Raw genomic sequence first — 27987 nt, forward strand, 5'->3', positions numbered from 1 at the left:
TGCATGTGATGCACATCATATGGAGTGTTCAAGTTGTCTGAACGTGTCAGTGGGAAGCACATCATATGGAGTGTTCAAGTTGTCTGAACGTGTCAGTGGGAAGCACATCATATGGAGTGTTCAAGTTGTCTGAACGTGTCAGTAGGAAGCACATCATATGGAGTGTTCAAGTTGTCTGAACGTGTCAGTAGGAAGCACATCATATGGAGTGTTCAAGTTGTCTGAACGTGTCAGTAGGAAGCACATCATATGGAGTGTTCAAGTTGTCTGAACGTGTCAGTAGGAAGCACATCATATGGAGTGTTCAAGTTGTCTGAACGTGTCAGTAGGGAAGCACATCATATGGAGTGTTCAAGTTGTCTGAACGTGTCAGTAGGGAAGCACATCATATGGAGTGTTCAAGTTGTCTGAACGTGTCAGTAGGGAAGCACATCATATGGAGTGTTCAAGTTGTCTGAACGTGTCAGTAGGAAGCACATCATATGGAGTGTTCAAGTTGTCTGAACGTGTCAGTGGGAAGCACATCATATGGAGTGTTCAAGTTGTCTGAACGTGTCAGTAGGAAGCACATCATATGGAGTGTTCAAGTTGTCTGAACGTGTCAGTAGGAAGCACATCATATGGAGTGTTCAAGTTGTCTGAACGTGTCAGTAGGAAGCACATCATATGGAGTGTTCAAGTTGTCTGAACGTGTCAGTAGGAAGCACATCATATGGAGTGTTCAAGTTGTCTGAACGTGTCAGTAGGGAAGCACATCATATGGAGTGTTCAAGTTGTCTGAACGTGTCAGTAGGGAAGCACATCATATGGAGTGTTCAAGTTGTCTGAACGTGTCAGTAGGGAAGCACATCATATGGAGTGTTCAAGTTGTCTGAACGTGTCAGTAGGAAGCACATCATATGGAGTGTTCAAGTTGTCTGAACGTGTCAGTAGGGAAGCACATCATATGGAGTGTTCAAGTTGTCTGAACGTGTCAGTAGGGAAGCACATCATATGGAGTGTTCAAGTTGTCTGAACGTGTCAGTAGGAAGCACATCATATGGAGTGTTCAAGTTGTCTGAACGTGTCAGTAGGAAGCACATCATATGGAGTGTTCAAGTTGTCTGAACGTGTCAGTAGGGAAGCACATCATATGGAGTGTTCAAGTTGTCTGAACGTGTCAGTAGGGAAGCACATCATATGGAGTGTTCAAGTTGTCTGAACGTGTCAGTAGGGAAGCACATCATATGGAGTGTTCAAGTTGTCTGAACGTGTCAGTAGGGAAGCACATCATATGGAGTGTTCAAGTTGTCTGAACGTGTCAGTAGGGAAGCACATCATATGGAGTGTTCAAGTTGTCTGAACGTGTCAGTAGGGAAGCACATCATATGGAGTGTTCAAGTTGTCTGAACGTGTCAGTAGGAAGCACATCATATGGAGTGTTCAAGTTGTCTGAACGTGTCAGTAGGGAAGCACATCATATGGAGTGTTCAAGTTGTCTGAACGTGTCAGTAGGAAGCACATCATATGGAGTGTTCAAGTTGTCTGAACGTGTCAGTAGGAAGCACATCATATGGAGTGTTCAAGTTGTCTGAACGTGTCAGTAGGAAGCACATCATATGGAGTGTTCAAGTTGTCTGAACGTGTCAGTGAGGAAGCACATCATATGGAGTGTTCAAGTTGTCTGAACGTGTCAGTGGGAAGCACATCATATGGAGTGTTCAAGTTGTCTGAACGTGTCAGTAGGAAGCACATCATATGGAGTGTTCAAGTTGTCTGAACGTGTCAGTGGGAAGCACATCATATGGAGTGTTCAAGTTGTCTGAACGTGTCAGTGAGGAAGCACATCATATGGAGTGTTCAAGTTGTCTGAACGTGTCAGTGAGGAAGCACATCATATGGAGTGTTCAAGTTGTCTGAACGTGTCAGTGAGGAAGCACATCATATGGAGTGTTCAAGTTGTCTGAACGTGTCAGTAGGAAGCACATCATATGGAGTGTTCAAGTTGTCTGAACGTGTCAGTAGGGAAGCACATCATATGGAGTGTTCAAGTTGTCTGAACGTGTCAGTAGGAAGCACATCATATGGAGTGTTCAAGTTGTCTGAACGTGTCAGTAGGAAGCACATCATATGGAGTGTTCAAGTTGTCTGAACGTGTCAGTGAGGAAGCACATCATATGGAGTGTTCAAGTTGTCTGAACGTGTCAGTGGGAAGCACATCATATGGAGTGTTCAAGTTGTCTGAACGTGTCAGTAGGAAGCACATCATATGGAGTGTTCAAGTTGTCTGAACGTGTCAGTAGGAAGCACATCATATGGAGTGTTCAAGTTGTCTGAACGTGTCAGTGGGAAGCACATCATATGGAGTGTTCAAGTTGTCTGAACGTGTCAGTAGGGAAGCACATCATATGGAGTGTTCAAGTTGTCTGAACGTGTCAGTAGGGAAGCACATCATATGGAGTGTTCAAGTTGTCTGAACGTGTCAGTAGGAAGCACATCATATGGAGTGTTCAAGTTGTCTGAACGTGTCAGTGGGAAGCACATCATATGGAGTGTTCAAGTTGTCTGAACGTGTCAGTAGGGAAGCACATCATATGGAGTGTTCAAGTTGTCTGAACGTGTCAGTAGGAAGCACATCATATGGAGTGTTCAAGTTGTCTGAACGTGTCAGTAGGAAGCACATCATATGGAGTGTTCAAGTTGTCTGAACGTGTCAGTGAGGAAGCACATCATATGGAGTGTTCAAGTTGTCTGAACGTGTCAGTGGGAAGCACATCATATGGAGTGTTCAAGTTGTCTGAACGTGTCAGTAGGAAGCACATCATATGGAGTGTTCAAGTTGTCTGAACGTGTCAGTAGGAAGCACATCATATGGAGTGTTCAAGTTGTCTGAACGTGTCAGTGGGAAGCACATCATATGGAGTGTTCAAGTTGTCTGAACGTGTCAGTGGGAAGCACATCATATGGAGTGTTCAAGTTGTCTGAACGTGTCAGTAGGGAAGCACATCATATGGAGTGTTCAAGTTGTCTGAACGTGTCAGTAGGAAGCACATCATATGGAGTGTTCAAGTTGTCTGAACGTGTCAGTAGGAAGCACATCATATGGAGTGTTCAAGTTGTCTGAACGTGTCAGTAGGGAAGCACATCATATGGAGTGTTCAAGTTGTCTGAACGTGTCAGTAGGGAAGCACATCATATGGAGTGTTCAAGTTGTCTGAACGTGTCAGTAGGAAGCACATCATATGGAGTGTTCAAGTTGTCTGAACGTGTCAGTGGGAAGCACATCATATGGAGTGTTCAAGTTGTCTGAACGTGTCAGTAGGAAGCACATCATATGGAGTGTTCAAGTTGTCTGAACGTGTCAGTAGGGAAGCACATCATATGGAGTGTTCAAGTTGTCTGAACGTGTCAGTAGGAAGCACATCATATGGAGTGTTCAAGTTGTCTGAACGTGTCAGTAGGGAAGCACATCATATGGAGTGTTCAAGTTGTCTGAACGTGTCAGTAGGGAAGCACATCATATGGAGTGTTCAAGTTGTCTGAACGTGTCAGTGGGAAGCACATCATATGGAGTGTTCAAGTTGTCTGAACGTGTCAGTAGGAAGCACATCATATGGAGTGTTCAAGTTGTCTGAACGTGTCAGTAGGAAGCACATCATATGGAGTGTTCAAGTTGTCTGAACGTGTCAGTAGGAAGCACATCATATGGAGTGTTCAAGTTGTCTGAACGTGTCAGTAGGAAGCACATCATATGGAGTGTTCAAGTTGTCTGAACGTGTCAGTAGGGAAGCACATCATATGGAGTGTTCAAGTTGTCTGAACGTGTCAGTAGGGAAGCACATCATATGGAGTGTTCAAGTTGTCTGAACGTGTCAGTAGGAAGCACATCATATGGAGTGTTCAAGTTGTCTGAACGTGTCAGTAGGGAAGCACATCATATGGAGTGTTCAAGTTGTCTGAACGTGTCAGTGAGGAAGCACATCATATGGAGTGTTCAAGTTGTCTGAACGTGTCAGTAGGGAAGCACATCATATGGAGTGTTCAAGTTGTCTGAACGTGTCAGTAGGAAGCACATCATATGGAGTGTTCAAGTTGTCTGAACGTGTCAGTAGGGAAGCACATCATATGGAGTGTTCAAGTTGTCTGAACGTGTCAGTGGGAAGCACATCATATGGAGTGTTCAAGTTGTCTGAACGTGTCAGTGGGAAGCACATCATATGGAGTGTTCAAGTTGTCTGAACGTGTCAGTAGGAAGCACATCATATGGAGTGTTCAAGTTGTCTGAACGTGTCAGTAGGAAGCACATCATATGGAGTGTTCAAGTTGTCTGAACGTGTCAGTAGGGAAGCACATCATATGGAGTGTTCAAGTTGTCTGAACGTGTCAGTAGGAAGCACATCATATGGAGTGTTCAAGTTGTCTGAACGTGTCAGTGGGAAGCACATCATATGGAGTGTTCAAGTTGTCTGAACGTGTCAGTGGGAAGCACATCAATGACACGGCTCCACGGGACACTGTTTATTTAATGTATTTATTTGATAGGCTGCAGCCCATCTACATACATTAACATTCCATAAGACAACAGTCCTATATGGATCCCAGAAGTAATGACGACCCAAGAGCTCATTTAACATCATTACAAAAAAAGGGCACATATGGCCGTTATCTAATGACTACTAATTATCTCAATGTCTGGCATCCCAAATGGCACCCTATTCCCTATGTAGCTTACTACTTCTGAAAAGTAGTGCACTAAAACAGGGAATAGGATGCCATTTGGGATGCCAGACAATCCATTTTCATTTGCTCGGGAGTAATTGAAGCAAAACAGCCTTACTCCAGCTTCAGCACAGTAGAATTGGTCACATTGATGAATTACAGACATATTGGTGTGTGGTGATCAATGCATTGCACGAAACCATGAATCAAAAGTGTAAACTCGTCATGATGAGCCTTCATCTAATTGAATAACAATGATACTCCCACAATGAATTGGAGGTAGCATTGAAAATGAACAAATTCAATGGTCTTTCATTTCAGAGAGAAAGGCATAAATCTATAAAACAGAAAGCACAGATATAATACACTTTGATTCTCACTTTCATTCATAGAAAAATAGAAACTAGAAACCCCTTCATGTGTGTTTTGAACCAGGCCTCAGGCAGTTGGTAAAAGGCAGTTTGAGGTGAGGTGTTAATACCATCTGACAAACTGGTAACATATTTCATCCAGTCTGACATCATTAACTAATCAAGATCGATCGTTCCTCCTCCGTGACTTTGGTCGCACCCGCTGTCATCACGCGCGTGTGTTCCAGTGTGTGTGTTCTCCCGACTCATCACTTTCCCTTCCAGAGATCCGACTCGGGCTGGACCCAGTCCCCTCCCATGATGCTTTGCAGGCGAAAGTCTTGGAAATATTCCAAGAGGTGGCTGCGTCGAGAGAGAGAGAGAGAGAGAGAGAGAGAGAGAGAGAGAGAGAGAGAGAGAGAGAGAGAGAGAGAGAGAGAGAGAGAGAGAGAGAGAGAGAGAGAGAGAGAGAGAGAGAGAGAGAGAGAGAGAGAGAGAGAGAGAGAGAGAGAGAGAGAGAGAGAGAGAGAGAGAGAGAGAGAGAGAGAGAGAGAGAGAGAGAGAGAGAGAGAGAGAGAGAGAGAGAGAGAGAGAGAGAGAGAGAGAGAGAGAGAGAGAGAGAGAGAGAGAGAGAGAAAAGTGCAGTCTGTCAGTTTGGTAACACACACAATCTGTGAATTTGCGAGACACACGCGCGCACACACACCCGCACACAGAAAACTGTGAATTTGCATGTAATTTTCTCAGTGTAATAAAACATGGGGCTGACTATTGGAATCTGTCCACTGACAGCTAACACATCTAAGCACTGAATACTTATGCAGTGGTGGAGAGGTGTCTCTGTCACACACACACACACACACACACACACGGAATAGTTATGCTGCAGAGGAGTAGGCTTTATCTCCGTCATCTAACATATTTTTAAAAGTAGAGTTGGCAGTGTGTGTGTGTTTGTATAGACTCGGCAATGCAGTCTTCTCCAGAAAAATGCTCTGTAAGAGTTTCAGCCTTGAACATTGTGTGTCTGAAGAAGGAAGAGACTGTGTTCTGACTAAAGAAAGGTAGACAGACATGAACCCTCCTTTTCTACAGACAGACATGGACCCTCCTTTTCTACAGACAGACATGAACCCTCCTTTTCTACAGACAGACATGAACCCTCCTTTTCTACAGACAGACATGAACCCTCCTTTTCTACAGACAGACATGAACCCTCCTCACAGTGAAAGCAGACAACCAGGTTTTCCTCTAGGATTTTGCATGTGCTTATCTCCATTCCATTCATTTTTTTATACTGAAAAACTCCCCAGTCCTTAACGATTACAAGCATACCCATAACATGATGCAGCCACCATTATGCTTGAACACATGGAGAGTGGTACTCAGTAATGTGTTGTACTGGATTTGTCCCAAACATAACACTTTGTATTCAAGACAAAAGGTTAATTGCCTAGCCATATTTTTTGCAGTATTACTTTAGTGCCTTGTTGCAAACAGGATGAATATTTTTTGAATATGTTTTATTCTGTACAGGCTTCTTTCTTTTCACTCTGTCATTTAGGTTAGTATTGTGGAGTAACTACAATGTTATTGATCCATCCTCAGTTTTCTCCTATCCCAGCCATTGAACACTCTGTAACTGTTTTTAAAGTCACTATTGGCGTCATGGTGAAATCCCTGAGCAGTTTCCTTCCTCTCGGGCAACTGAGTAAAAAATAAAACATAAACAAAAATACAGAATTCCACTTTGACATTATGGGGTTTTCTGTGTAGGCCAGGGACAAAAAAAAACAATTTAATCAAATCACATGTATTTATATAGCCCTTCGTACAACAGCTGATATCTCAAAGTGCTGTACAGAAACCCAGCCTAAAACCCCAAACAGCAAGCAATGCAGGTGTAGAAGCACGGCAAGCATTTCATCCATTTTACATTCAGACTGTAACAACAACACAATGTGGAAAACGTCTGGGGCTGTGAATACTTTCTGAAGGCAATAAACAGACTCACAAGTTGGGCTTCTGCCCCTCCACGAGGTCAGCCTGGGGGACGGGGTAGAGGGACTCGTAGGTACGCCCCGCACCGGACCCGTGGATGGCGTACGAGTTCATCTTGTTCACGTTAGGGGGGAAGTAGCTCCAGGGGAGAAGAGCCTCACCCTCCCACCTGTTTCCTGTGATGGTTGCCGTGAACGACAGGGGCAGTTGTTGCTGGAAACAAAAACAAAAAATAGGTTTTAAACCAAACTGATGACTGTATCTGTTGGACCCTTAGATTACTGTTAGGGCAAGTGACGAAATAGAGGTAAGTCTGTGTGAATATAACTTGATGAAATATATTGGGGCAGAACTAAATATTTATAAGATATGAGTGTAATACATTGTACTCTTTCATTGTTCATTCATTCATGCATTAATTAATTAATTCATCCATCCATTCATTCATGCATTAATTCATTCATCCATCCATTTATTAATTCATGCATTAATTCATCCATGCATTCATTCATTCATGCATTAATTCATCCATCCATCCATTCATTCATGCATTAATTCATCCATCCATTCATTCATCCATTCATTCATTCATCCATCCATCCAGTCATTCATCCATCCATCCATCCAGTCATTCATCCATTCATAGGGAGGATGTGAGGGTGTTCACTTACCATGAATGCGTGACCTCTTCCAGAGAGCAGTAACACCAAGTGTTGTCCATGTCTGCAACAGAAGAGTAATAATCAGTATATAATCAGTGCTACTGGAGAACCATCAATCAGACCATCAACGCCTCTAGAGAACGGCTCTACTTACGGACACACTTCCACCTCTAGATAGTTCACAGTAGTACTGTCCAGGAAGAACGCCTCAACCACTGTAGAAAAATAACATCAAAAGGGTTATATTATACGCATTGAAAACCATCTTGTTGTGCCTAGTGGCCTAAAGTAGGATGACTGAAAAAACGTCCACAAACAACAGAAAAAATGAGCAATCAACGATACATTCAATATTTACTTCACAATTATTATGGTAGTAATAGTTATGATTATGCAATTACCCCCACGACCAGAACAAACCACCACTGTTCTCTCTACCCACCTTTATAGTCCCAGAGGCCAGGGAAGGGCTGTCCTGTTATAACTCTCTCTACCCACCTTTATAGTCCCAGAGGCCAGGGAAGGGCTGTCCTGTTATAACTCTCTCTACCCACCTTCATAGTTCCAGAGGCCAGGGAAGGGCTGTCCTGTTATAACTCTCTCTACCCACCTTCATAGTACCAGAGGCCAGGGAAGGGCTGTCCTGTTATAACGCTCTCTACTCACCTTCATAGTTCCAGAGGCCAGGGAAGGGCTGTCCTGGAGGGCCGGAGGGACCAGGAGGGTTGTTGAAGAAGGGAGCAGACACCTGCATCTTCATCCCTCCATCCCCGGGAGAAAACGTCACCTTCACAGGGTCATGATCCACAGGAAGGCTGTCCCATGTGGTGCTGATCACAAACTCCATCTCAGTCTGGCAGAGAGAACGATTGGTTATGGGTTTTGCTGTTTTGTATTTACAATGGGATTAGACTATGCTGTGTAAAGACCAACAGCCAAGTCCCAGATCTGTTTGTGATATCATGTTCATTCCCGGGCTTGACAATGAGTGCAGGAGTTGACAGCAGCACCAATACTAGGGAAGTCAAACATTCCGGCTGCTGCATACACTATGGAGGATAAATGGAACTATGGAGCTAATTATGTACCTATGGAGGCTTAAATGGAACTATGGTGGCTTAAATGGAACTATGGAGGCTTAAATGGAACTATGGAGGCTTAAATGGAACTATGGAGGCTTAAATGGAACTATGGAGGCTTAAATGGAACTATGGAGGCTTAAATGGAACTATGGTGGCTTAAATGGAACTATGGAGGCTTAAATGGAACTATGGAGGCTTAAATGGAACTATGGAGGCTTAAATGGAACTATGGAGGCTTAAATGGAACTATGGGGGCTAAATGGAACTATAGAGGCTAAATGGAACTATGGAGGCTAAATGTAACTATGGAGGCTTAAATGGAACTCTGGAGGCTTAAATGGAACTATGGGGGCTAAATTGAACTATGGAGGCTAAATGGAACTATGGAGGCTAAATGGAACTATGGAGGCTAAATGGAACTATGGAGGCTAAATGGAACTATGGGGGCTAAATTGTGTTCAAGAGCATTTCTTTACTCACTCAAATGGTTATACGAGTGAGAACTAGGTGTAATTGTTGCAATAGCTTTTGATTTTGTCATATAATTATTTTATATTGTGCTAACTACCCCTAATGTGGACAGTTGGTATTACTATCTTACACAAGCTTGCATTTTCAACGGATAAATGGAGTGGATTTACACCTAATTTTAACCTCACGTTGGTGATGTTAATATACACGTTTACAGTCATCAAGATGATACTAAATCGATTGCTTAAAAACAGATTTGTATACTTGGTTTGGTATCATTTATTTTAGCATACGTGCCTGTCCGTCGCAGGACTTTGAACACAGTTGATCATTTTCAAACTCAACTACAAGGAAAAATCGTGTCACTCTCTTTATAAAAGTCGCTGGCCACAAACAAATACACCGATTTGAAAGTCAAGCTATCGCCAAAGACAGTCAAGCCCTGTCACTATGTAGATCTACCAGTGAGGTGGTGATTCGTTGAAATGATCAAATCAGAAAAGTGTTGTTTCTCTTTTCTTATTGGCCGTCTACCGGAAACACTGTGGCTGGAGGACGCTCAACCTGTCAGAATTACAGTGTGCTCAGATCCCCTGTCTGTGTTGAATAGTTTATCATCTGACAAATCTAATAGGAGTTACTTACTTTTTGGAGGCATTCATGTTATTATGGAGAATCGTTGGATCCCAGCCAATTTGGGTGTGGAAGGGAAAGAAATTGTAGACCAGATAGCCAAAAGGGCTTTAAAACTAGACATGTTTGATATTGATGTTCTACTGGGTAGAAGTGAGGCCAAATGTAAGATCAGAGCCATTCTGATAGATGTGTGGCAAAAGAGATGGGACTCTTCTGGGCTGGCTTTTATATGTCTTCCAAACAAAGGTCGCTGGACCAAGACTCAAAGGTCAGATTAGATTGTGTTTGCTCGATTGCGCACACATTGAACTCGTCATTACATGGTTGGTAAGCATGCGAATGGTTTGTATCTGGAGTGTGTGGTCGATGAAATTGTGGAGCATGTGTTGTTAGAAGTATGTTGAAGAGAGGGAAAGATTCAAGTGGAAGGTCATTGATATTGGACGGGGTTTGGAAGGGGTTTGGGGGATGGTGGAGGGTCTTGGACGATATTCTGCTAATTTTCTCATTGATGGAACATTTGATCTCAATACAGTTTTTTGTTTCCAAAAATAAAATCTGTTTTGAACAGAGTAGACTTCACCCGTTGCCAAGGTTTCTGAAAATTGCGTTGTTTAAGACTGCAAAGTAGGCGTTCCCTAACGAAAATAAACTAGAACGCGCCAATAGGCTCTCGCTAGTTCGTGCATGGCTCTGCCCACCTCCTTGCTAGTTCTGCCCACCTCCTTGCTAGTTCTGCCCACTGTGATTAATTTGCTCCCATTGGAAACGTCAGGCTGTTGTCTATCTTGGGTTAGTTAAACAAATATTTTTAAACACTGTCGCACAGGGAGATTAGGTCATACATGGCTACTACATGTTCTCATCTCTCGACAGGTCTATGTTGTATACCCAAGTTCGATATGGTTTGTCTTTTAGACGAGCGCAAACGTTACATTTCGCCGCGGTTATTGTCCCGTTCCATTGATTTCTATACAATATCCAGGGATTCATTTGCGCGCATTATTGATTACAGTAAAACAAGCTAATCCATTCTAGTATAGAATGGCCTCTTGGTAAATGCTGTCGTGTGCAGTTTATAAGGTGCTAATTTAGCAAAATATAGGTGTGACACGTGTGTAGGGCGTTTTTTAAATGTTTGGTATTCAAATATCACAAACAATTGAAGCGTATCATGATTATTATTTTGGACATTTAAAACGGGTGTTTTGACACTGGGCTAAAAATCTAAAGTCGGGGGCATATTCATCACGCCGATTCTGTAGCAAAACGTTTCTTAAATGGAACGAAACGGAGGGATGAATTTGTCCAATTTTAACTCTCGATCAATTTTGGGAAATGATTACCCCTGTTTGCTTCGGTTTGGTTCTTAAACGGTAAATGGTTTGCGTAATGAATACACTCCTTGAAACATCAACATTATAATTTTCCAATTTATGATTTAGGAATAAACAGGATTTTACTTCATCAAATAAAAAACTACTGAATGAGTCCAAAAACATGCTTCGATTTACTGATTCTGATGACAACTGAAAACACAAAATATTATTGCCTACTAACACGTCTGAGACCAGGCTAAAATAAGCCTGCCCTGCACACTGGTGCCAGCATGGTAGACCAAGAGCAGTGTTATTCGTAGTAGCCGCATAAGTATGGCACAATGCAGTAATTTGGAAAACATAAAACTTGTACTAAACTTACCATTTTAAGTTCTGCGCATGTAAGTACATAGAGGAAGATAACCGCTTTTAGCGACACCGATGTCCACGATCGGTGCATCATGACTGATAGGAAGGCTAACGTTACTTACTTTGTAAGAAGATTAATCCAGTTTCGCGCTGGTGTGATGCCTATATATTTAGCTTGTTATCAAAATACATACAGTAGCTCGTGCCAAAGAGATAATGCACTTTCAATGGAGTATCAACTTCCTGGTATGATCATATTATGATATATCTTCCATATCAGATGTTCTTGGGTGGAATAATTACGGAATCAGTTGGCACGCAACCCAGTACAACAGTCTCGAAGTACATTTGTTTACATATTGAAATGGCGTTTCATATCTAATTGATTGATGCCAGGTTTAAACGGTGTTCCAGGAAATAGGTGGAACTGTTTGTATGTTTCTAATTTATGGGGGCAGAATAGGCGGTTGCACTTCTTTTTTGTGATTGGTTTTTCAGCCGTGCCCTTCTTTAAATCGACGGCGGAAGGATTATCGAGAAATTAAACGGTTAGTTTAATTTGTTTGCTTTGGTGTAAAGATGGAATTGCACATAGCACAATTAATCGTATAGCTTGTAGCCAACATTATTTGGTCAGATTACGTGATATGTGCAAGCGAAAAGCTGTTTTTACCCATTGAAATGTTTGTCGCTCACACGATATCACACAGCAGTCAGTGCCTGCTGACTCAAAATTTGCTTAGCTAGTTACGCCTAGTAACCCGCCAGCTATCAGTAAACATTAATTCAACAACATTGTTGTTTTTCAGGGTCATGACAAGGGCTCGCCCAGCAAATCAACTATCTTATTCCCCGAATCTTTTGAAAACCACCTGTTGATTGTACAAGCCTGTGTTGTGTTTGTAGCAAGCTTGTGTTGTAACTAGCAAGACAGAGGGCATGTATGGTTTACGGTAGCTATAGCTAGCTATCGATCTCTTTTTAAGTAATATGTGCGGTCTTTTCTTGTGCAGATTCAATGCAAGATGTCCACTGAAGTCGAGTTTTTGCGTGATCAAGGTTAATTGCATAATCTCTGAATACTAGTCTTGTTGTCAGATCCATTTTAGCCATAGCCTACCTGTGATGCAACCAGGAGACTTTTGAAAGAGTCCAGCACAATGTCAAAATTCTCTTGGTTGCATTGCAGCTAGCCACAGCCATACCCATTTTCATAAGCTTTGCATATTATATTTATGTCATTGTTATTGTCTACCATCTGATTTCATACTGTATTTATCATTGCAGTACAAAGGCTGAACTCTGCCTTGAGTCACTATCAGGATAGGCACCGCTCTGAAGCCACATCAGCACCACAGGTACTGTAAGGTGTGAAAGGGTTTTGCTGGGATATAGCAACAGTCTGTTATTAATCCGTTGTAGTCGACACTGCTCAGTGCCAAAAAGATAAACCAATGTTCGTTAGCAATGGTCAAACATTAGCTGCTAGCCTATAATGTACTTTTTACTCCATACATTTTCCCTGACACCCAAAAGTACTCCTTACATTTTGAATGCTTAGTTGCACAGGAAAAGGGTCCAATTCTCACACACATCAAGAGAACATCCCTGGTCATCCCTAATGCCTCTGACCTGGTGGACTCACTCAACACACATGCTTAGTTTGTAAATTATATTAAATTAAGTATTTTACCAGGTGACTCACTTTTACTGGAGTCATTTTTCTATTAAGGCATCTTTACTTTTACAATTGAGTACTTTTTCCACCACTGCTGCACACTGCCAAAAATATAAACCACAAAATATGGCCTAGATGATGCAATCCATTAGATTTTGAGTATGAGTAATACTAGGAGGAGTCAGGCCTGAGAGCTTTCTAAATGCTCTGTTTCTGCAGGGTGAAGAGGAGACTCACGCAGAGACCCCAGCCCCCTGGCTGTCTGACCAGAGGTAAGAGAGGAACAACCCGAGCCCCGCTGTCACCCAACAGTGACATGGCCCTCTTTAGCATCCAAAGCATATGTGTGTCCCCTAAATGGCACTCTATTCACAAAATAGTGCACTTCTTTTCATCAGTGCGCTGCCCATAGGGTTCTTGTCAGAAGTAGTGGAGTAGTGTGTCATACGGAACACAGCCCATGTTCCAGCCTCTCAAAGGTTAAAGGTCGTGTTTTGCTGAGGGTGGGCTACCTGTTTCACCACCAGTCTGAAGTAAAGACCAAGGGTCAAAAACCAACATTGACACGACAACAGTGAAGGAAGTTCTGAATGTCCACTTTTTTCTTCTGCTCACTGCCCTCTTCTTCTAATGATGAGAACCAACAAAAAGATGTCAACGCTGATGACCACTGCTTTACTGTTGCAACACTTCACTCTATATGCTGCGGCTATGTAAAGTCCAATTTCATTGGACATGGAAGACATCTCTCACCATCCCATCTGGAGACTTTCTACACCCATCTCGCAAAATATGTCGAGCTCAGATCTACAGCACATTCAAAGATGGAGAGTTAAAATATGATAAACCTCATAGCACCAACAAGTGATACCTGTTGCTAAGACGACAAGTGACACCTGTTGCTAAGACGACAAGTGACACCTGTTGCTAAGACGACAAGTGACACCTGTTGCTAAGACGACAAGTGATACCTGTTGCTAAGACGACAAGTGATACCTGTTGCTAAGACGACAAGTGATACCTGTTGCTAAGACGACAAGTGATACCTGTTGCTAAGACGACAAGTGATACCTGTTGCTAAGACGACAGGTCACCTGTACTGACCAGGAGACCTTTGAATCTCTAATGTAACAGCGTAGATGTTTTCTCTTATCAATCTACATCTTTATCACAGTTAATAAGGGTGATGTTTAACTCTTGACTGGAAAAAAACAGTTTAGTTGGTCTAACTTTTTACATCAGCAGGGCTAGTGTTAGCGAAGTTTATGTTTTTGTTGCAATTTCCTCGGCCACGTGCCAAATACAACAACTGTTTTTAGAAACGTTGTTTATTTGGTGGTTCACTAGACGACGTGAACTATTTGAGTCTGAATGTCTATATTTGGAAAATGATACAGGTCAGTAGTGTTAAATTAAATGTAAATAAATAGTTACAGTGACTGTGATTGTTGGTTTTCTTACCCACCTTAGTTGAATGCATTGACTAAGTTGCTCTGGATAAGTGTTTGACAAATTAGCAATAGGTCATTCCAGTCTGATATAGGTGATTTCCTGTATTGTGGTTGTGTTCCAGTCTGATATAGGTGATTTCCAGTATTGTGCTTGTGTTCCAGTCTGATATAGGTGATTTCCAGTATTGTGCTTGTGTTCCAGTCTGATATAGGTGATTTCCAGTATTGTGCTTGTGTTCCAGTCTGATATAGGTGATTTCCAGTATTGTGCTTGTGTTCCAGTCTGATATAGGTGATTCCAGTCTGATATAGGTGATTCCAGTCTGATATAGGTGATTTCCAGTATTGTGCTTGTGTTCCAGTCTGATATAGGTGATTCCAGTCTGATATAGGTGATTCCAGTCTGATATAGGTGATTCCAGTCTGATATAGGTGATTTCCAGTATTGTGGATGTGTTCCAGTCTGATATAGGTGATTTCCAGTATTGTGCTTGTGTTCTAGTCTGATGAAGGTGATTCCAGTGTTGTGGTTTGTGGATGTGTTCCAGTATAATGGCTCCCCTCCTATCAGAGTATGACCGTCACATGGAAGACATGACTGAACAACTGCAGAGCTACCAGGTGAACATTTGTCCAAATTATCCCTGTTCTGTTTGTTCATTCATCTTTTGGTGTCTGACTACAACAAAATGTAAGGATTGTGTTTTACATTGGAGATATTTTATGATTGACTACAATATATTTCCAAAGTGATGGACAGTTAATCTTTACCTCACACTTTGAACTCCAAGATGCAGATGACTGCCATCAGACTGAAGCTGGACACGGTGGTCAAGGAGAATGAACGGTACGGTTTAAACTTCAGTTCTCTGACCACAGCCTGCCGGTCCCTTTTTACACCAATGAGGTAAGTTAACGCTGTGTGTGTGTTGCCGTCTCCCATCCAGGCTGCATGCCGAGCTGAGGGAGTCCGTAGAGAGGCAGCTGCAGACCCTCCCAGTCAGTACAGGACCAGGGGTGGAGGGACACACACTGGGGGACGAGGGGCTCATCAGCAACCTTCACCAACAGATACAGCTCTCTGTACAGGTTAGTCTAAACACCTCCACGTGTGTGTGTGACGATATGGCGTGTGTGTGTGTGACGATATGGCGTGTGTGTGTGTGACGATATGGCGTGTGTGTGTGTGACGATATGGCGTGTGTGTGTGACGATATGGCGTGTGTGTGTGTGTGACGATATGGCGTGTGTGACGATATGGCGTGTGTGTGTGTGTGACGATATGGCGTGTGTGTGTGTGACGATATGGCGTGTGTGTGTGTGACGATATGGCGTGTGTGACGATATGGCGTGTGTGTGTGTGACGATATGGCGTGTGTGTGTGTGACGATATGGCGTGTGTGTGTGTGTTACCTGCATTATAATACACCCTACTGTAAGGCTCTCTGGATGAGACCATATGCTGAGTGACTAAAATGTTGTGTGCATATATTGAAGTGTGCATATATTGAAGTGTGCATATATTGAAGTGTGCATATATTGAAGTGTGCGTATATTGAAGTGTGCGTATACTGAAGTTTGTGTGTGTGTGTGTAGGAGCGAGACCAGGCCATGGAGCTGTGGCGGGCCTCAGCCCAGGAGCTGGACCGTTTACAGCAGCTCTACCAGATAACCACCTCTGACGGACAGCTCCATGTTGCCGAGCAACAGCGCCTCAAGGTAGATCCTTCTCCCAGTTTGGCCCCCAGAGGGCAGCGTTGTTATGGATTTCATCCCTCTTCCATTGAGATCAGTGAGTGGAGCTGATCATTGCTGCTTCTAAACCTCTGTACTGCTAGAAGTTGGTACAAGCTTTGAGTTTTACTTTGTGTCCGTAGTTCAGATTAATTCAATGTCGTTGTCTAAGAGGAAGTGATGTGAGGGAAGTTGTCATTAACACCGCCCCCTTATTATTTTTTTGTCATAGGATCAACTGATCCAATTCCAGCAGCACGTCCAGAAACTCCAAGTTACCAATCAGAAACTGGAATCTGTAAGTTGCAGCCAATCACTAGGTCAAATATATATGTGTGTGTGTGTGTGTAACGTTATAATAGTGTTTCTGATATCGAATGTAGAATATTGGATCATTGGTAAATAATGAATCTGTTTTACACATGGCCACAACACTAACTAGACCAGTCAGTCTGTCTGTCTGGCTTAATGCTTGCAGACAGGAAGGAGCCTAATCCATTTGCTCTCCTAGCTTTGCCCCATGCTTGTTACACACACTATCATTCTGACTTCCTTACTCACTTGCTCGCTAACTGGCTTTTCTGGATTGACTGTTACGTCAGAGACTTGCCTGTAAACTAACATGACAGTACAGGTTTACCTCACACACACCGGCCTTCTGCTTCTGGAGAGTAATGTATCCATCTTCTACATTATTAATGAGGAGTGAGGCCAGGGCTTTCCTCTCTCTGTTTCTGTCTACCAGGTAGTGCTTCTGTATTGTAGTGTGAGGAGTTGTGTGTGTGTGTGTGTGTGAGAAGTTTAGTGTGTGTGTGTGTGAGACATTTGGTGTTTGTGAGAAGTTTAGTTTAGTGTGTGTGTACTGAAGCATCATGCCTCACCGGCGCGCGTGTCTCTCGTGCCACACTCAGACCAACCAGCAGTTCCTGAAGACGCTGACAGAACAGAGCACGGATATGGAGGAGCTACGCAACCAGCTCAGGTACACACTACTACAGTTTCAAAATGGCCGCCAATTGTCCCCAGGACAGATTACTGCAGATCCAAAATGGCCTCCTACATTTAGATCCAAAATGGCTCTCAGGAATGTAGCTCTTCAGGCAGTGCTACTGCAGAGAGCAGGGTTAATTTGTTTCTCTCTTTCCACTCCTACTGCAGATCGGCCAAAGCAGATCTGAGGATGGCCACAGCCAAGGTGGAGGAGATGACCAAGCTGATGCAGAACGTCCAGGACCAGATACAGAGACGGGTAGGAAGCAATAGGGCTTCTAGTTCTCTGCCGTAGTTTACCATAGCAGAATTGAACCTCAGTCCCTTTATCGTGTGTGTAGGAGGACGATGCAGCAGAGGCTCATGGTAGAGAGGAGGCCTCAGATCGAAGACTCCACCATCTCCAGTCAGCCCTCAGTCAGCTAGAGGCCAGGTGAAACACACCTGTAATCCTCACTCCAGTTCCTCTTCCGGACTCTTCCACAGGAGGCTGAGTGCATCTCTCTTCAATTCCTTCTGCTAAACTCTTTCTGTCCCCATCTGTCTCCTGCAGGTTGAAAGCAGCCAGCCAGGAGGCTGAGGGTGTACGCAGGGAGCAGGTGGTGTGGGAGAGGCAGGTGGGGAACACTGTAGTTTTTGGTATCCCTATTTTAACGTAGTATCTACAAGGTCATGTCGCTAAATAGCGCGGTGTATAACGAGGTGTACCCGTCAGGTGGGGGAGCTGCAGGTGCGCTGTGCCTCTCTGGAGGAGGAGCGCTACGAGGCCTTCTCCAAGGTCAGAGACTCCATCCAGCTGGCTGAGGAGGCCTCTCTACAGAAGGACCAGGTACATACAGTCTTCTACTGCTACGGTCTGCTTCCCTGGACACAATCTAACCTCTCTCTGTCTCACCAGGTCAGACAACCTCCTCTCTACCCCTTCCTTCACACCCTTCACTCCTCTCTGTCCGGTCAGGGACTGTCTGTCATTCAGCATAACGCTGCTGATGGTGATGGTGGTATATATCTCTGTCCGGTCAGGGACTGTCTGTCATTCAGCATAACGCTGCTGATCGTGATGGTGGTATATATCTCTGTCCGGTCAGGGACTGTCTGTCATTCAGCATAACGCTGCTGATGGTGATGGTGGTATATATCTCTGTCTGGTCAGGGACTATCTGTCATTTAGCATAACTCTGGTTGTGATGGTGGTATGTGATGGTGGTATGTATCTCCCTATCAGGCCCTGTTGAGAGAGAAACAGAAATCTGAGGAGCTGGACAGGATGAATGAAGCCGTCAGACAACTGATCCAGGATGCTGCCATACGCACCAGGAAAGAGGTGTCTCTCAACTCCTTTTTCAAAATGCTAACCCTAGTCCTCCCCAACTGTACCCTAACCCTTGTCCCGGCATCCTGAACCACCCTCTCTTACCCTAGTCCCGGCATCCTGAACCACCCTCTCTAACCCTAGTCCCGGCATCCTGAAACACCCTCTCTAACCCTAGTCCCGGCATCTTGAACCACCCTCTCTAACCCTAGTCCTGGCGTTCTGAGCCACCCTCTCTAACCCTAGTCCCGGCGTTCTGAGCCACCCTCTCTAACCCTAGTCCCGGCGTTCTGAGCCACCCTCTCTAACCCTAGTCCCGGCGTTCTGAGCCACCCTCTCTAACCCTAGTCCCGGCGTTCTGAGCCACCCTCTCTAACCCTAGTCCCGGCGTTCTGAGCCACCCTCTCTAACCCTAGTCCCGGCGTTCTGAGCCACCCTCTTTAACCCTAGTCCCGGCGTTCTGAGCCACCCTCTCTAACCCTAGTCCCGGCGTTCTGAGCCACCCTCTCTAACCCTAGTCCCGGCGTCCTAAGCCACCCTCTCTAACCCTAGTCCCGGCGTCCTGAGCCACTCTCTCTAACCCTAGTCCCGGCGTCCTGAGCCACCCTCTCTAACCCTTGTCCCGGCATCCTGAGCCACCCTCTCTAACCCTTTTTCCCGGCATCCTGAGCCACCCTCTCTAACCCTAGTCCCGGCATCCTGAGCCACCCTCTCTAACCCTAGCCCCGGCATCCTGAGCCACCCTCTCTAACCCTAGTCCCGGCATCCTGAACCACCCTCTCTAACCCTAGTCCCGGCATCCTGAACCACCCTCTCTAACCCTAGTCCCGGCATCCTGAACCACCCTCTCTAACCCTAGTCCCGCCATCCTGAACCACCCTCTCTAACCCTAGTCCCGCCATCCTGAACCACCCTCTCTAACCCTAGTCCCGCCATCCTGAACCACCCTCTCTAACCCTAGTCCCGCCATCCTGAACCACCCTCTCTAACACTAGTCCCAGCGTTTTACCATAGTGTTTCATTATCTCCAATACATCAACAGTACACTACTACCTCAACCTGTTAGGCTGCTTCTTCCTGACCACGTTCTCTCTTGATGCTGTGTTCTCAGTAGAGGAACGGAGCTGCTTCTTCCTGACCACGTTCTCTCTTGATGCTGTGTTCTCAGTAGAGAGCTGCCTCCTGACCACGTTCTCTCTTGATGCTGTGTTCTCAGTAGAGGAACTGAGCTGCTGCCTCCTGACCACATTCTCTCTTGATGCTGTGTTCTCAGTAGAGGAACGGAGCTGCTGCCTCCTGACCACGTTCTCTCTTGATGCTGTGTTCTCAGTAGAGGAACGGAGCTGCTGCCTCCTGACCACGTTCTCTCTTGATGCTGTGTTCTCAGTAGAGGAACGGAGCTGCTGCCTCCTGACCACGTTCTCTCTTGATGCTGTGTTCTCAGTAGAGGAACGGAGCTGCTGCCTCCTGACCACGTTCTCTCTTGATGCTGTGTTCTCAGTAGAGGAACGTAGAAGACTAAGGACACTGCTGACCTGTAAAATGACTAACCTAAATCGAAACTAGCCCTAACTTGAACTATAACCAAACCCTAACCTAATTTTAACCAATTCTGAAATGATCTGTTTGCAGCTCAGCAGTGTCCGTATAGTTTTTCCTTGAGGAACTCCCTGACCTGACTTCTCTGCCTGGCTGTTTACCAGGGAGGGACTGTGATTACCATTCTATTAATGGCTCTGATTTAAGATCTAACGCCCCAAGCCTGTTAATGTTAGCCTTCACCAGGCTGTCAGACACGGGTCTAAATGTAGACGTGCCTGGACACTGAAATAGCACACACTCACAAGCTGCAGTGTGCATTTCACTGTGGTGAAACCAGGGGTGCAGCTCTCTGCATTTCCCTCTGAAAAGCCTGACTTACAGAATATAATTGTTTTGTCAAGTTTAATTATTTGTATTTTTCCGTGATTTTACCAGGTAAGTTGACTGAGAACACATTCTCATTTACAACAACGACCTGGGTAATAGTTACAGGGGAGAGGAGGGGGATGAATGAGCCAATTGTAAACTGGGGATCATTAGGTGACCGTGATGGTTTTGAGAGCCAGATTGGGAATTTAGTCAGGTCTTCGGAGTTAACACCCCTACTCTTACAATAAATGCCATGGGATCTTTAATGACCTCAGAGAGTCAGGACACCCGTTTAACGTCCCATCCGAAAGACGGCACCCTACACAGGGTAATGTCCCCAATCACTGCCCTGGGTCATTGGGATATTTTTTAGACCAGAGGAAAGAGTGCCTCCTACTGTCCCTCCAACACCACTTCCAGCAGCATCTGGTCTCCCATCCAGGGACTGACCAGGACCAACCCTGCTTAGCTTCAGAAGCAAGCCAGCAGTGGTATGCAGGGTGGCATGCTGCTGGCTAAAGTGACAGAGCAGGTAGAATATGTGGGATGTATACTATCTGTTGTTACTTCAGGTGTTCTTGACTAGTTCTGGATTGTGTTTCTTTTAGGTAGAGAACGTACGTAAACAGTGCAACTCACAGATCCATCGGATGGCTGAGGAGTTGTCGGCTCTACAACTGGAGTGTGCAGATAAAGAGTCTCAGATGGAGAGGTCCATGAGAGAGATGCGGGCAGTGGAGGAGGAACTGGAGAAGGTGAGGGGGGGTTGTGGAGGAGGAACTGGAGAAGGTGAGGGGGGGTTGTGGAGGAGGAACTGGAGAAGGTGAGGGGGGGGGGGGGTTGTGGAGGAGGAACTGGAGAAGGTGAGGGGGGGGTTGTGGAGGAGGAACTGGAGAAGTTGAGGGGGGGGGTTGTGGAGGAGGAACTGGAGAAGGTGAGGGGGGGGGTTGTGGAGGAGGAACTGGAGAAGGTGGGGAGGGTTGTGGAGGAGGAACTGGAGAAGGCGAGTGGGGTTGTGGAGGAGGACCTGGAGAAGGTGATGGAGTGGAGGAGGAACTGGAGAAGATGGGGAGGGTTGTCGAGGAGGAACTGGAGAAGGTGAGGGGGGTTGTGGAGGAGGAACTGGAGAAGGTGGAGGAGGAACTGGAGAAGGTGAGGGGGGGTTGTGGAGGAGGAACTGGAGAAGGTGAGGGGGGGGGGTTGTGGAGGAGGAACTGGAGAAGGTGGGGAGGGTTGTGGAGGAGGAACTGGAGAAGGTGAGTGGGGTTGTGGAGGAGGACCTGGAGAAGGTGATGGAGTGGAGGAGGAACTGGAGAAGATGGGGAGGGTTGTGGAGGAGGAACTGGAGAAGGTGAGGGGGGTTGTGGAGGAGGAACTGGAGGAGGAACTGGAGAAGGTGAGGGGGGGTTGTGGAGGAGGACCTGGAGAAGGTGGGGGGGGGGGTTGTGGAGGAGGAACTGGAGAAGGTGGGGGGGGGTTGTGGAGGAGGACCTGGAGAAGGTGGGGTGGAGGAGGACCTGGAGAAGGTGAGGGGGGGTTGTGGAGGAGGACCTGGAGAAGGTGGGGTGGAGGAGGACCTGGAGAAGGTGAGGGGGTGGAGGACCTGGAGAAGGTGAGGGGGTGGAGGACCTGGAGAAGGTGGGGGGGTGGAGGACCTGGAGAAGGTGGGGGGGGGAGGACCTGGAGAAGGTGGGGGGGAGGAGGACCTGGAGAAGGTGGGGTGAAGGAGGACCTGGAGAAGGTGGGGGGGAGGAGGACCTGGAGAAGGTGGGGGGGAGGAGGACCTGGAGAAGGTGGGGGGGAGGAGGACCTGGAGAAGGTGGGGTGGAGGAGGACCTGGAGAAGGTGGGGGGGAGGAGGAGGACCTGGAGAAGGTGGGGGGGTGGAGGAGGACCTGGAGAAGGTGGGGGGGAGGAGGACCTGGAGAAGGTGGGGTGGAGGAGGACCTGGAGAAGGTGGGGGGGAGGAGGAGGACCTGGAGAAGGTGGGGGGGTGGAGGAGGACCTGGAGAAGGTGGGGGGGTGGAGGAGGACCTGGAGAAGGTGGGGGTGGAGGAGGACCTGGAGAAGGTGGGGGGGTGGAGGAGGACCTGGAGAAGGTGGGGGGGTGGAGGAGGACCTGGAGAAGGTGGGGGTGGAGGAGGACCCGGAGAAGGTGGGAGGGGGGGAGAAGGTGAGGTGATTGGGGAAGAAGTCATACTATTGTTTTACCAAACTGGATCGTACATTCCTACAGGTGGTGGAGGAACTTTATGGGGAATGGAGGTTATGAAGAGTTCTAATGCATTATAACCTGTTCCTATGTCATCTGTACTCCAGGTGTATAAGGAGGGTAGAGGAGAGCCAGAGTACAGGAAGATGGAGGTCCTCCACCAGAGGTCTCTGAATGCTGAGAGACTGAAGGACGACATGAACATCACCCTGCAGAGCACACACAACAAGATGAAGAAACTGGAGATGGAGTGAGACACATATTTCTGTGTGCTTAGTCTGAGCTGCTGATCTGAGATCTGTGTTCAGCTGTTAAGTGTGCTTTTTTTTAAAGTCTGCCTGTCACCTGTCTGGACCCAAGTGTATACAGTACTTTGTAATCTAAATTCCCCCTCTCTCTTCCTCCTTTCTCTCCCCCTCCCTCCCCTTTCCCCCCACAGCTACAGTGAGGAGTTGTCCCGGTGCCAGGAGGAGGTGCGGCGGCTGCAGGGGTCTCTGTCTGCAGCCAGGGAGGACTGCAGCGGGGTCAGCGAGGAGCGGCTCCAGCTGCAGCAGGAGAACATGCAGCTCCGCAGGGAGATGGAGGAGCTACGCAAGGCTAGCATGATGACCCAGAGGAGAGCTAAGCAGCAGGTGAGACTACCTGGTTAAGCACCTTTAAGACCAGACTGGATGCAGTATGAACGGGAGGGATCAGGGTAGAGGAAGGACAGGGATATAAACCAACTATGCAAGGCTTTGCTGCTCGCACAGAGACGGGCGTAACAACACGTAAGACCAGTCTGCAGAAACAGAGATGAGGAGGCAGGTAGAGGAAGGTGGGAGATGAGGAGGGAAGCAGGTAGAGGAAGGTGGGAGACAGGTCTAGCAGGTAGAGGAAGGTGGGAGATGAGGAGGGAGACAGGTCTAGCTGGTATAGGAAGGTGGGAGATGAGGGAGACAGGTCTAGCTGGTAGAGGAAGGTGGGAGATGAGGAGGGAGACAGGTCTAGCTGGTAGAGGAAGGTGGGAGATGAGGAGGGAGACAGGTCTAGCTGGTAGAGGAAGGTGGGAGATGAGGAGGGAGACAGGTCTAGCTGGTAGAGGAAGGTGGGAGATGAGGAGGGAGACAGGTCTAGCTGGTAGAGGAAGGTGGGAGATGAGGCGGGAGACAAGTCTAGCTGGTAGAGGAAGGTGGGAGATGAGGAGGGAGACAGGTCTAGCTGGTAGAGGAAGGTGGGAGATGAGGAGGGAGACAGGTCTAGCTGGTAGAGGAAGGTGGGAGATGCGGAGGGAGACAGGTCTAGCAGGTAGAGGAAGGTGGGAGATGAGGAGGGAGACAGGTCTAGCAGGTAGAGGAAGGTGGGAGATGAGGAGGGAGACAGGTCTAGCTGGTAGAGGAATGTGGGAGATGAGGAGGGAGACAGGTCTAGCTGGTAGAGGAAGGTGGGAGATGAGGAGGGAGACAGGTCTAGCTGGTAGAGGAAGGTGGGAGATGAGGAGGGAGACAGGTCTAGCTGGTAGAGGAAGGTGGGAGATGAGGAGGGAGACAGGTCTAGCTGGTAGAGGAAGGTGGGAGATGAGGAGGGAGACAGGTCTAGCTGGTAGAGGAAGGTGGGAGATGAGGAGGGAGACAGGTCTAGCTGGTAGAGGAAGGTGGGAGATGAGGAGGGAGACAGGTCTAGCTGGTAGAGGAAGGTGGGAGATGAGGAGGGAGACAGGTCTAGCTGGTAGAGGAAGGTGGGAGATGAGGCGGGAGACAAGTCTAGCTGGTAGAGGAAGGTGGGAGATGAGGAGGGAGACAGGTCTAGCTGGTAGAGGAAGGTGGGAGATGAGGAGGGAGACAGGTCTAGCTGGTAGAGGAAGGTGGGAGATGCGGAGGGAGACAGGTCTAGCAGGTAGAGGAAGGTGGGAGATGAGGAGGGAGACAGGTCTAGCAGGTAGAGGAAGGTGGGAGATGAGGAGGGAGACAGGTCTAGCTGGTAGAGGAATGTGGGAGATGAGGAGGGAGACAGGTCTAGCTGGTAGAGGAAGGTGGGAGATGAGGAGGGAGACAGGTCTAGCTGGTAGAGGAAGGTGGGAGATGAGGGAGACAGGTCTAGCTGGTAGAGGAAGGTGGGAGATGAGGGAGACAGGTCTAGCAGGTAGAGGAAGGTGGGAGATGAGGGAGACAGGTCTAGCAGGTAGAGGAAGGTGAAAACAAGATGAGGATTAAACAGGTGGGCAGGTCAAGTCGGAGACACTCACAAACGCACCCCCCCCCCCCCCTCACTTCCCCCCTCACACCCACCCTCACTTCCCCCCTCCTCTCCCCAGGTTTCCCAGATGGAGCAGGAGTATTCCCTAAAGGAGCAGGGTCTGGATGCCCGGGTCAGGGAGCTGGAGGAAAGCAGTAGGAGCTCCAGTGCTGACCTGACCCGCCTCCTCTCTGCCCAGCAGAAGACCAGCCAGCGCTGGAAAGAGGAGGCCAAGACCCTCACCCTGACCTTCCACACCAAACTCACCAGCCTCAAGTTAGTTCAATGTACTGGGTACACCTGTTTGTATATGACCAATAAACTGTGATCTGACCTTCTTACTGACACTCCACCATAATAGCCCAGTGTCCATACAGGCAAGTCTACAAACTCACCAATTTGGTTTGAGGACGCCCACCTTTTCCGTTCTGCTTTGAACTTCTGAGAAGCTGTTCTGGCTCTTTCTCACTTTGCAGATCACAGTAAAAACAACGTTTCAAGCCTCCTACACACAATGTAGAGGGGAGAGATTGACAGGCTACGGACCAAATGGCCCACTGTTTGACACAGTTGCTAGTTGATGAGTGGATGTTTTGATATGAGTATGTGTTTGATGATTGGTCGCTGACCACTATGACACGGTCTGTTGGTTTCAGGGGTGAGCTGAGTCGACAGAAGCAACGTTGTCAGGAACTGGAGATCCAGCTGGTGACTGACCACGAGACCATAGTAGAGGTGACTCTAACACACGCATACATACATACATACATACATACATACACGCATGCATACATACATACACGCATGCATACATACATACATACATACACACACACACACACACACACACACGCATACATACATACACACACGCATACATACACACACATACATACACACACGCATGCATACATACATGCATACATACACACACACACACACATACATACATACATACACACACACACGCATACATACATACATACATACATACATACATACACACACACACGCGCATACATACATGCATACATACACACACACACACACATACATACATACATACACACACACACGCATACATACATACATACATACATACATACATACACACACACACGCGCATACATACATGCATACACACACACACACACACACATACATACATACATACACACACACACGCATACATACAATTCATACATACACACACACACACACATACATACATACATACACACGCATACATACATACATACACACATACATACATACATACATACATACACGCATACATACATACACACACACACGCATACATACAATTCATACATACACACACACACACACATACATACATACATACACGCGCATACATACATACATACACACGCGCATACATACATACATACATACACACACACGCATACATACATACATACACACGCATACATACACACACGCATACATACATGCATACACACACGCATACATACATACATACACACGCATACATACACACACGCATACATACACGCATACATACATACATACATACATACATACATACATACATACATACATACATACATACATACATACATACATACACACATACACACATACATACATACATACATACATACATACATACATACATACATACATACACGCATACATACACACACGCATACATACATACATACATACATACACACGCGCATACATACATACATACATACATACACACGCATACATACACACACGCATACATACATACATACACACGCATACATACACACACGCATACATACACGCATACCGTTTTATAGAAGATTTTAAAAAAAGGAACAAAGACAATTGTTCAACTTACGTGAATTCAACACACTACTCCACACCTTGAAACCAATAGCAACCCGCATCATAATGAATATAATGAGGAAATGTGATGTCAGTGTATTGTTGCTGGGTCCAGTAGGGGAAGTGTCTCTAACGTTGTGGTTGAAATGTGTCCTGTTGTTGTCTAGTACGAGAGGCAGATGGCAGAGTATCAGGAGAAGAACAGTCGTCTCCAGAGGCGTTTGACTCAGGCAGAACAGAGGGCAACTACAGCCTCACAACAGGTACTAGGGGTCTTACACTGGGGCCAGGGAGAGGCGCACACTGATGATGTCAGCTCAGTCGTCTGATATCACCACAGGGTCATATTTATTGGGCACGCTGTAGTAAAACAGTTCAAAAACGTTGTGCAACAGAAACTCAAAGGGAGTTATTGGACACGTGTAGGTAGTCCCTCCCTGTTTTAGTCAGTGTTACTTAGTCTGCTGTCTCATGAATAGGACCCTGGATCTTATTGAGATGAGATGCAGTACTGGAACGCTGCACAGCTAGAAACGGCGTGTCTCCTGTCCCATATAATCTTCATGGACACACGTCTTTGAAGAAGCCCCGACACTGAGAGGACTTTGTTGGCTTTGACTGTTTCTAACACACTCATTTTTCTGTCTTTTCTCTTTCAGCTGAGTATAATGACGTCACAGAGGAGGAAAACATCGTCCATGGTCGACCTGGAGTCTCTATAGCGGTGTGCAGGGATGGAACCTAAGGATTTTGGGCACTTGTCCGCTGTGCCTTATAATAATACAAAATATGACATTTCACTAGCTGTTGGGCTAATTGGCTACATTTTCTACTAGCCAGTCTGAGGTGTACTAGCATCGGGCTAGCTCAATTTCCATCCCTGACTGTGTGCATTGCCAACCATTTCTACAGAAATGCCAATGTCTGTTATGGATTTATGCCATTCACTGTGATGTCTGTTATTAAAATATATTTAAATTGTCTTTCTGGTGTGTTTTCTTGTCGTTGTTAGGAAATATTTTTGTGGTCATTATTTCT

General features: G+C 46.2%; 2 protein-coding genes across 8 annotated transcripts; one reads left to right on the top strand and one right to left on the bottom strand.

Annotated features, from left to right (window-relative positions):
• Positions 1 to 4491: 4491 nt before the first annotated feature.
• On the bottom strand, positions 4492 to 11988 carry LOC110497198 (UPF0462 protein C4orf33 homolog). Of its 2 annotated transcripts, none has more exons than XM_090209549.1 (6): positions 11711 to 11988; positions 8378 to 8564; positions 7866 to 7926; positions 7721 to 7772; positions 7063 to 7262; positions 4492 to 5411 (listed from the first exon to the last, which is right to left on the bottom strand). In XM_090209549.1, exons 2-6 carry the CDS (start codon positions 8556 to 8558, stop codon positions 5318 to 5320), a joined length of 588 nt encoding a protein of 195 aa, XP_090065675.1. In that variant the 5' UTR covers positions 8559 to 8564; positions 11711 to 11988; the 3' UTR covers positions 4492 to 5317. The 2 variants fall into 2 exon arrangements, with proteins under 2 accessions (XP_090065675.1, XP_090065674.1); XM_090209548.1 differs by having other exon boundaries at positions 11602 to 11737.
• sclt1 (sodium channel and clathrin linker 1) lies at positions 11986 to 27932 on the top strand. Of its 6 annotated transcripts, none has more exons than XR_016488666.1 (22): positions 11986 to 12136; positions 12602 to 12647; positions 12876 to 12946; positions 13486 to 13538; positions 15266 to 15338; positions 15509 to 15564; positions 15665 to 15806; positions 16314 to 16436; positions 16684 to 16749; positions 17363 to 17433; positions 17610 to 17700; positions 17783 to 17874; positions 17995 to 18058; positions 18157 to 18270; positions 18340 to 18765; positions 21273 to 21419; positions 22983 to 23125; positions 23315 to 23507; positions 25169 to 25365; positions 25746 to 25824; positions 27117 to 27212; positions 27609 to 27932. XR_016488666.1 is itself a non-coding variant. In XM_090209543.1 (22 exons), the coding sequence occupies exons 2-22, from the start codon at positions 12614 to 12616 to the stop codon at positions 27669 to 27671; spliced, it is 2067 nt and encodes a 688-aa protein (XP_090065669.1). In that variant the 5' UTR covers positions 11986 to 12136; positions 12602 to 12613; the 3' UTR covers positions 27672 to 27932. The 6 variants fall into 6 exon arrangements, 4 of the variants coding, with proteins under 4 accessions (XP_090065669.1, XP_090065670.1, XP_090065671.1 ...); XM_090209543.1 differs by having other exon boundaries at positions 18667 to 18765; XM_090209545.1 differs by having other exon boundaries at positions 12085 to 12136; positions 15220 to 15338; positions 18667 to 18765.
• The last annotated feature ends 55 nt before the right edge of the window (positions 27933 to 27987 follow it).

Source organism: Oncorhynchus mykiss, chromosome 19 (assembly GCF_057628025.1).
Source record: "Oncorhynchus mykiss isolate SJ-2025 chromosome 19, ASM5762802v1, whole genome shotgun sequence".
NCBI classification, from domain to species: Eukaryota; Metazoa; Chordata; class Actinopteri; order Salmoniformes; family Salmonidae; genus Oncorhynchus; species Oncorhynchus mykiss.

What these genes read in the sequence shown, in the direction of transcription:
- LOC110497198 (XM_090209548.1), bottom strand. Translation starts at nt 11,682, where the DNA reads ATGATGCACCGATCGTGGACATCGGTGTCGCTAAAAGCGGTTATCTTC. An exon ending in TGGCCTCTGGAACTATGAAG is followed by an intron (nt 7,927 to 8,377) that starts GTGAGTAGAGAG and finishes ATTTTTCTACAG; the next exon opens with TGGTTGAGGCGTTCTTCCTG. An exon ending in CTAGAGGTGGAAGTGTGTCC is followed by an intron (nt 7,773 to 7,865) that starts GTAAGTAGAGCC and finishes CTTCTGTTGCAG; the next exon opens with ACATGGACAACACTTGGTGT.
- sclt1 (XM_090209543.1), top strand. Translation starts at nt 12,614, where the DNA reads ATGTCCACTGAAGTCGAGTTTTTGCGTGATCAAG. An exon ending in GTGGTCAAGGAGAATGAACG is followed by an intron (nt 15,565 to 15,664) that starts GTACGGTTTAAA and finishes TCTCCCATCCAG; the next exon opens with GCTGCATGCCGAGCTGAGGG. An exon ending in CCTCTCTACAGAAGGACCAG is followed by an intron (nt 18,271 to 18,666) that starts GTACATACAGTC and finishes TCTCCCTATCAG; the next exon opens with GCCCTGTTGAGAGAGAAACA.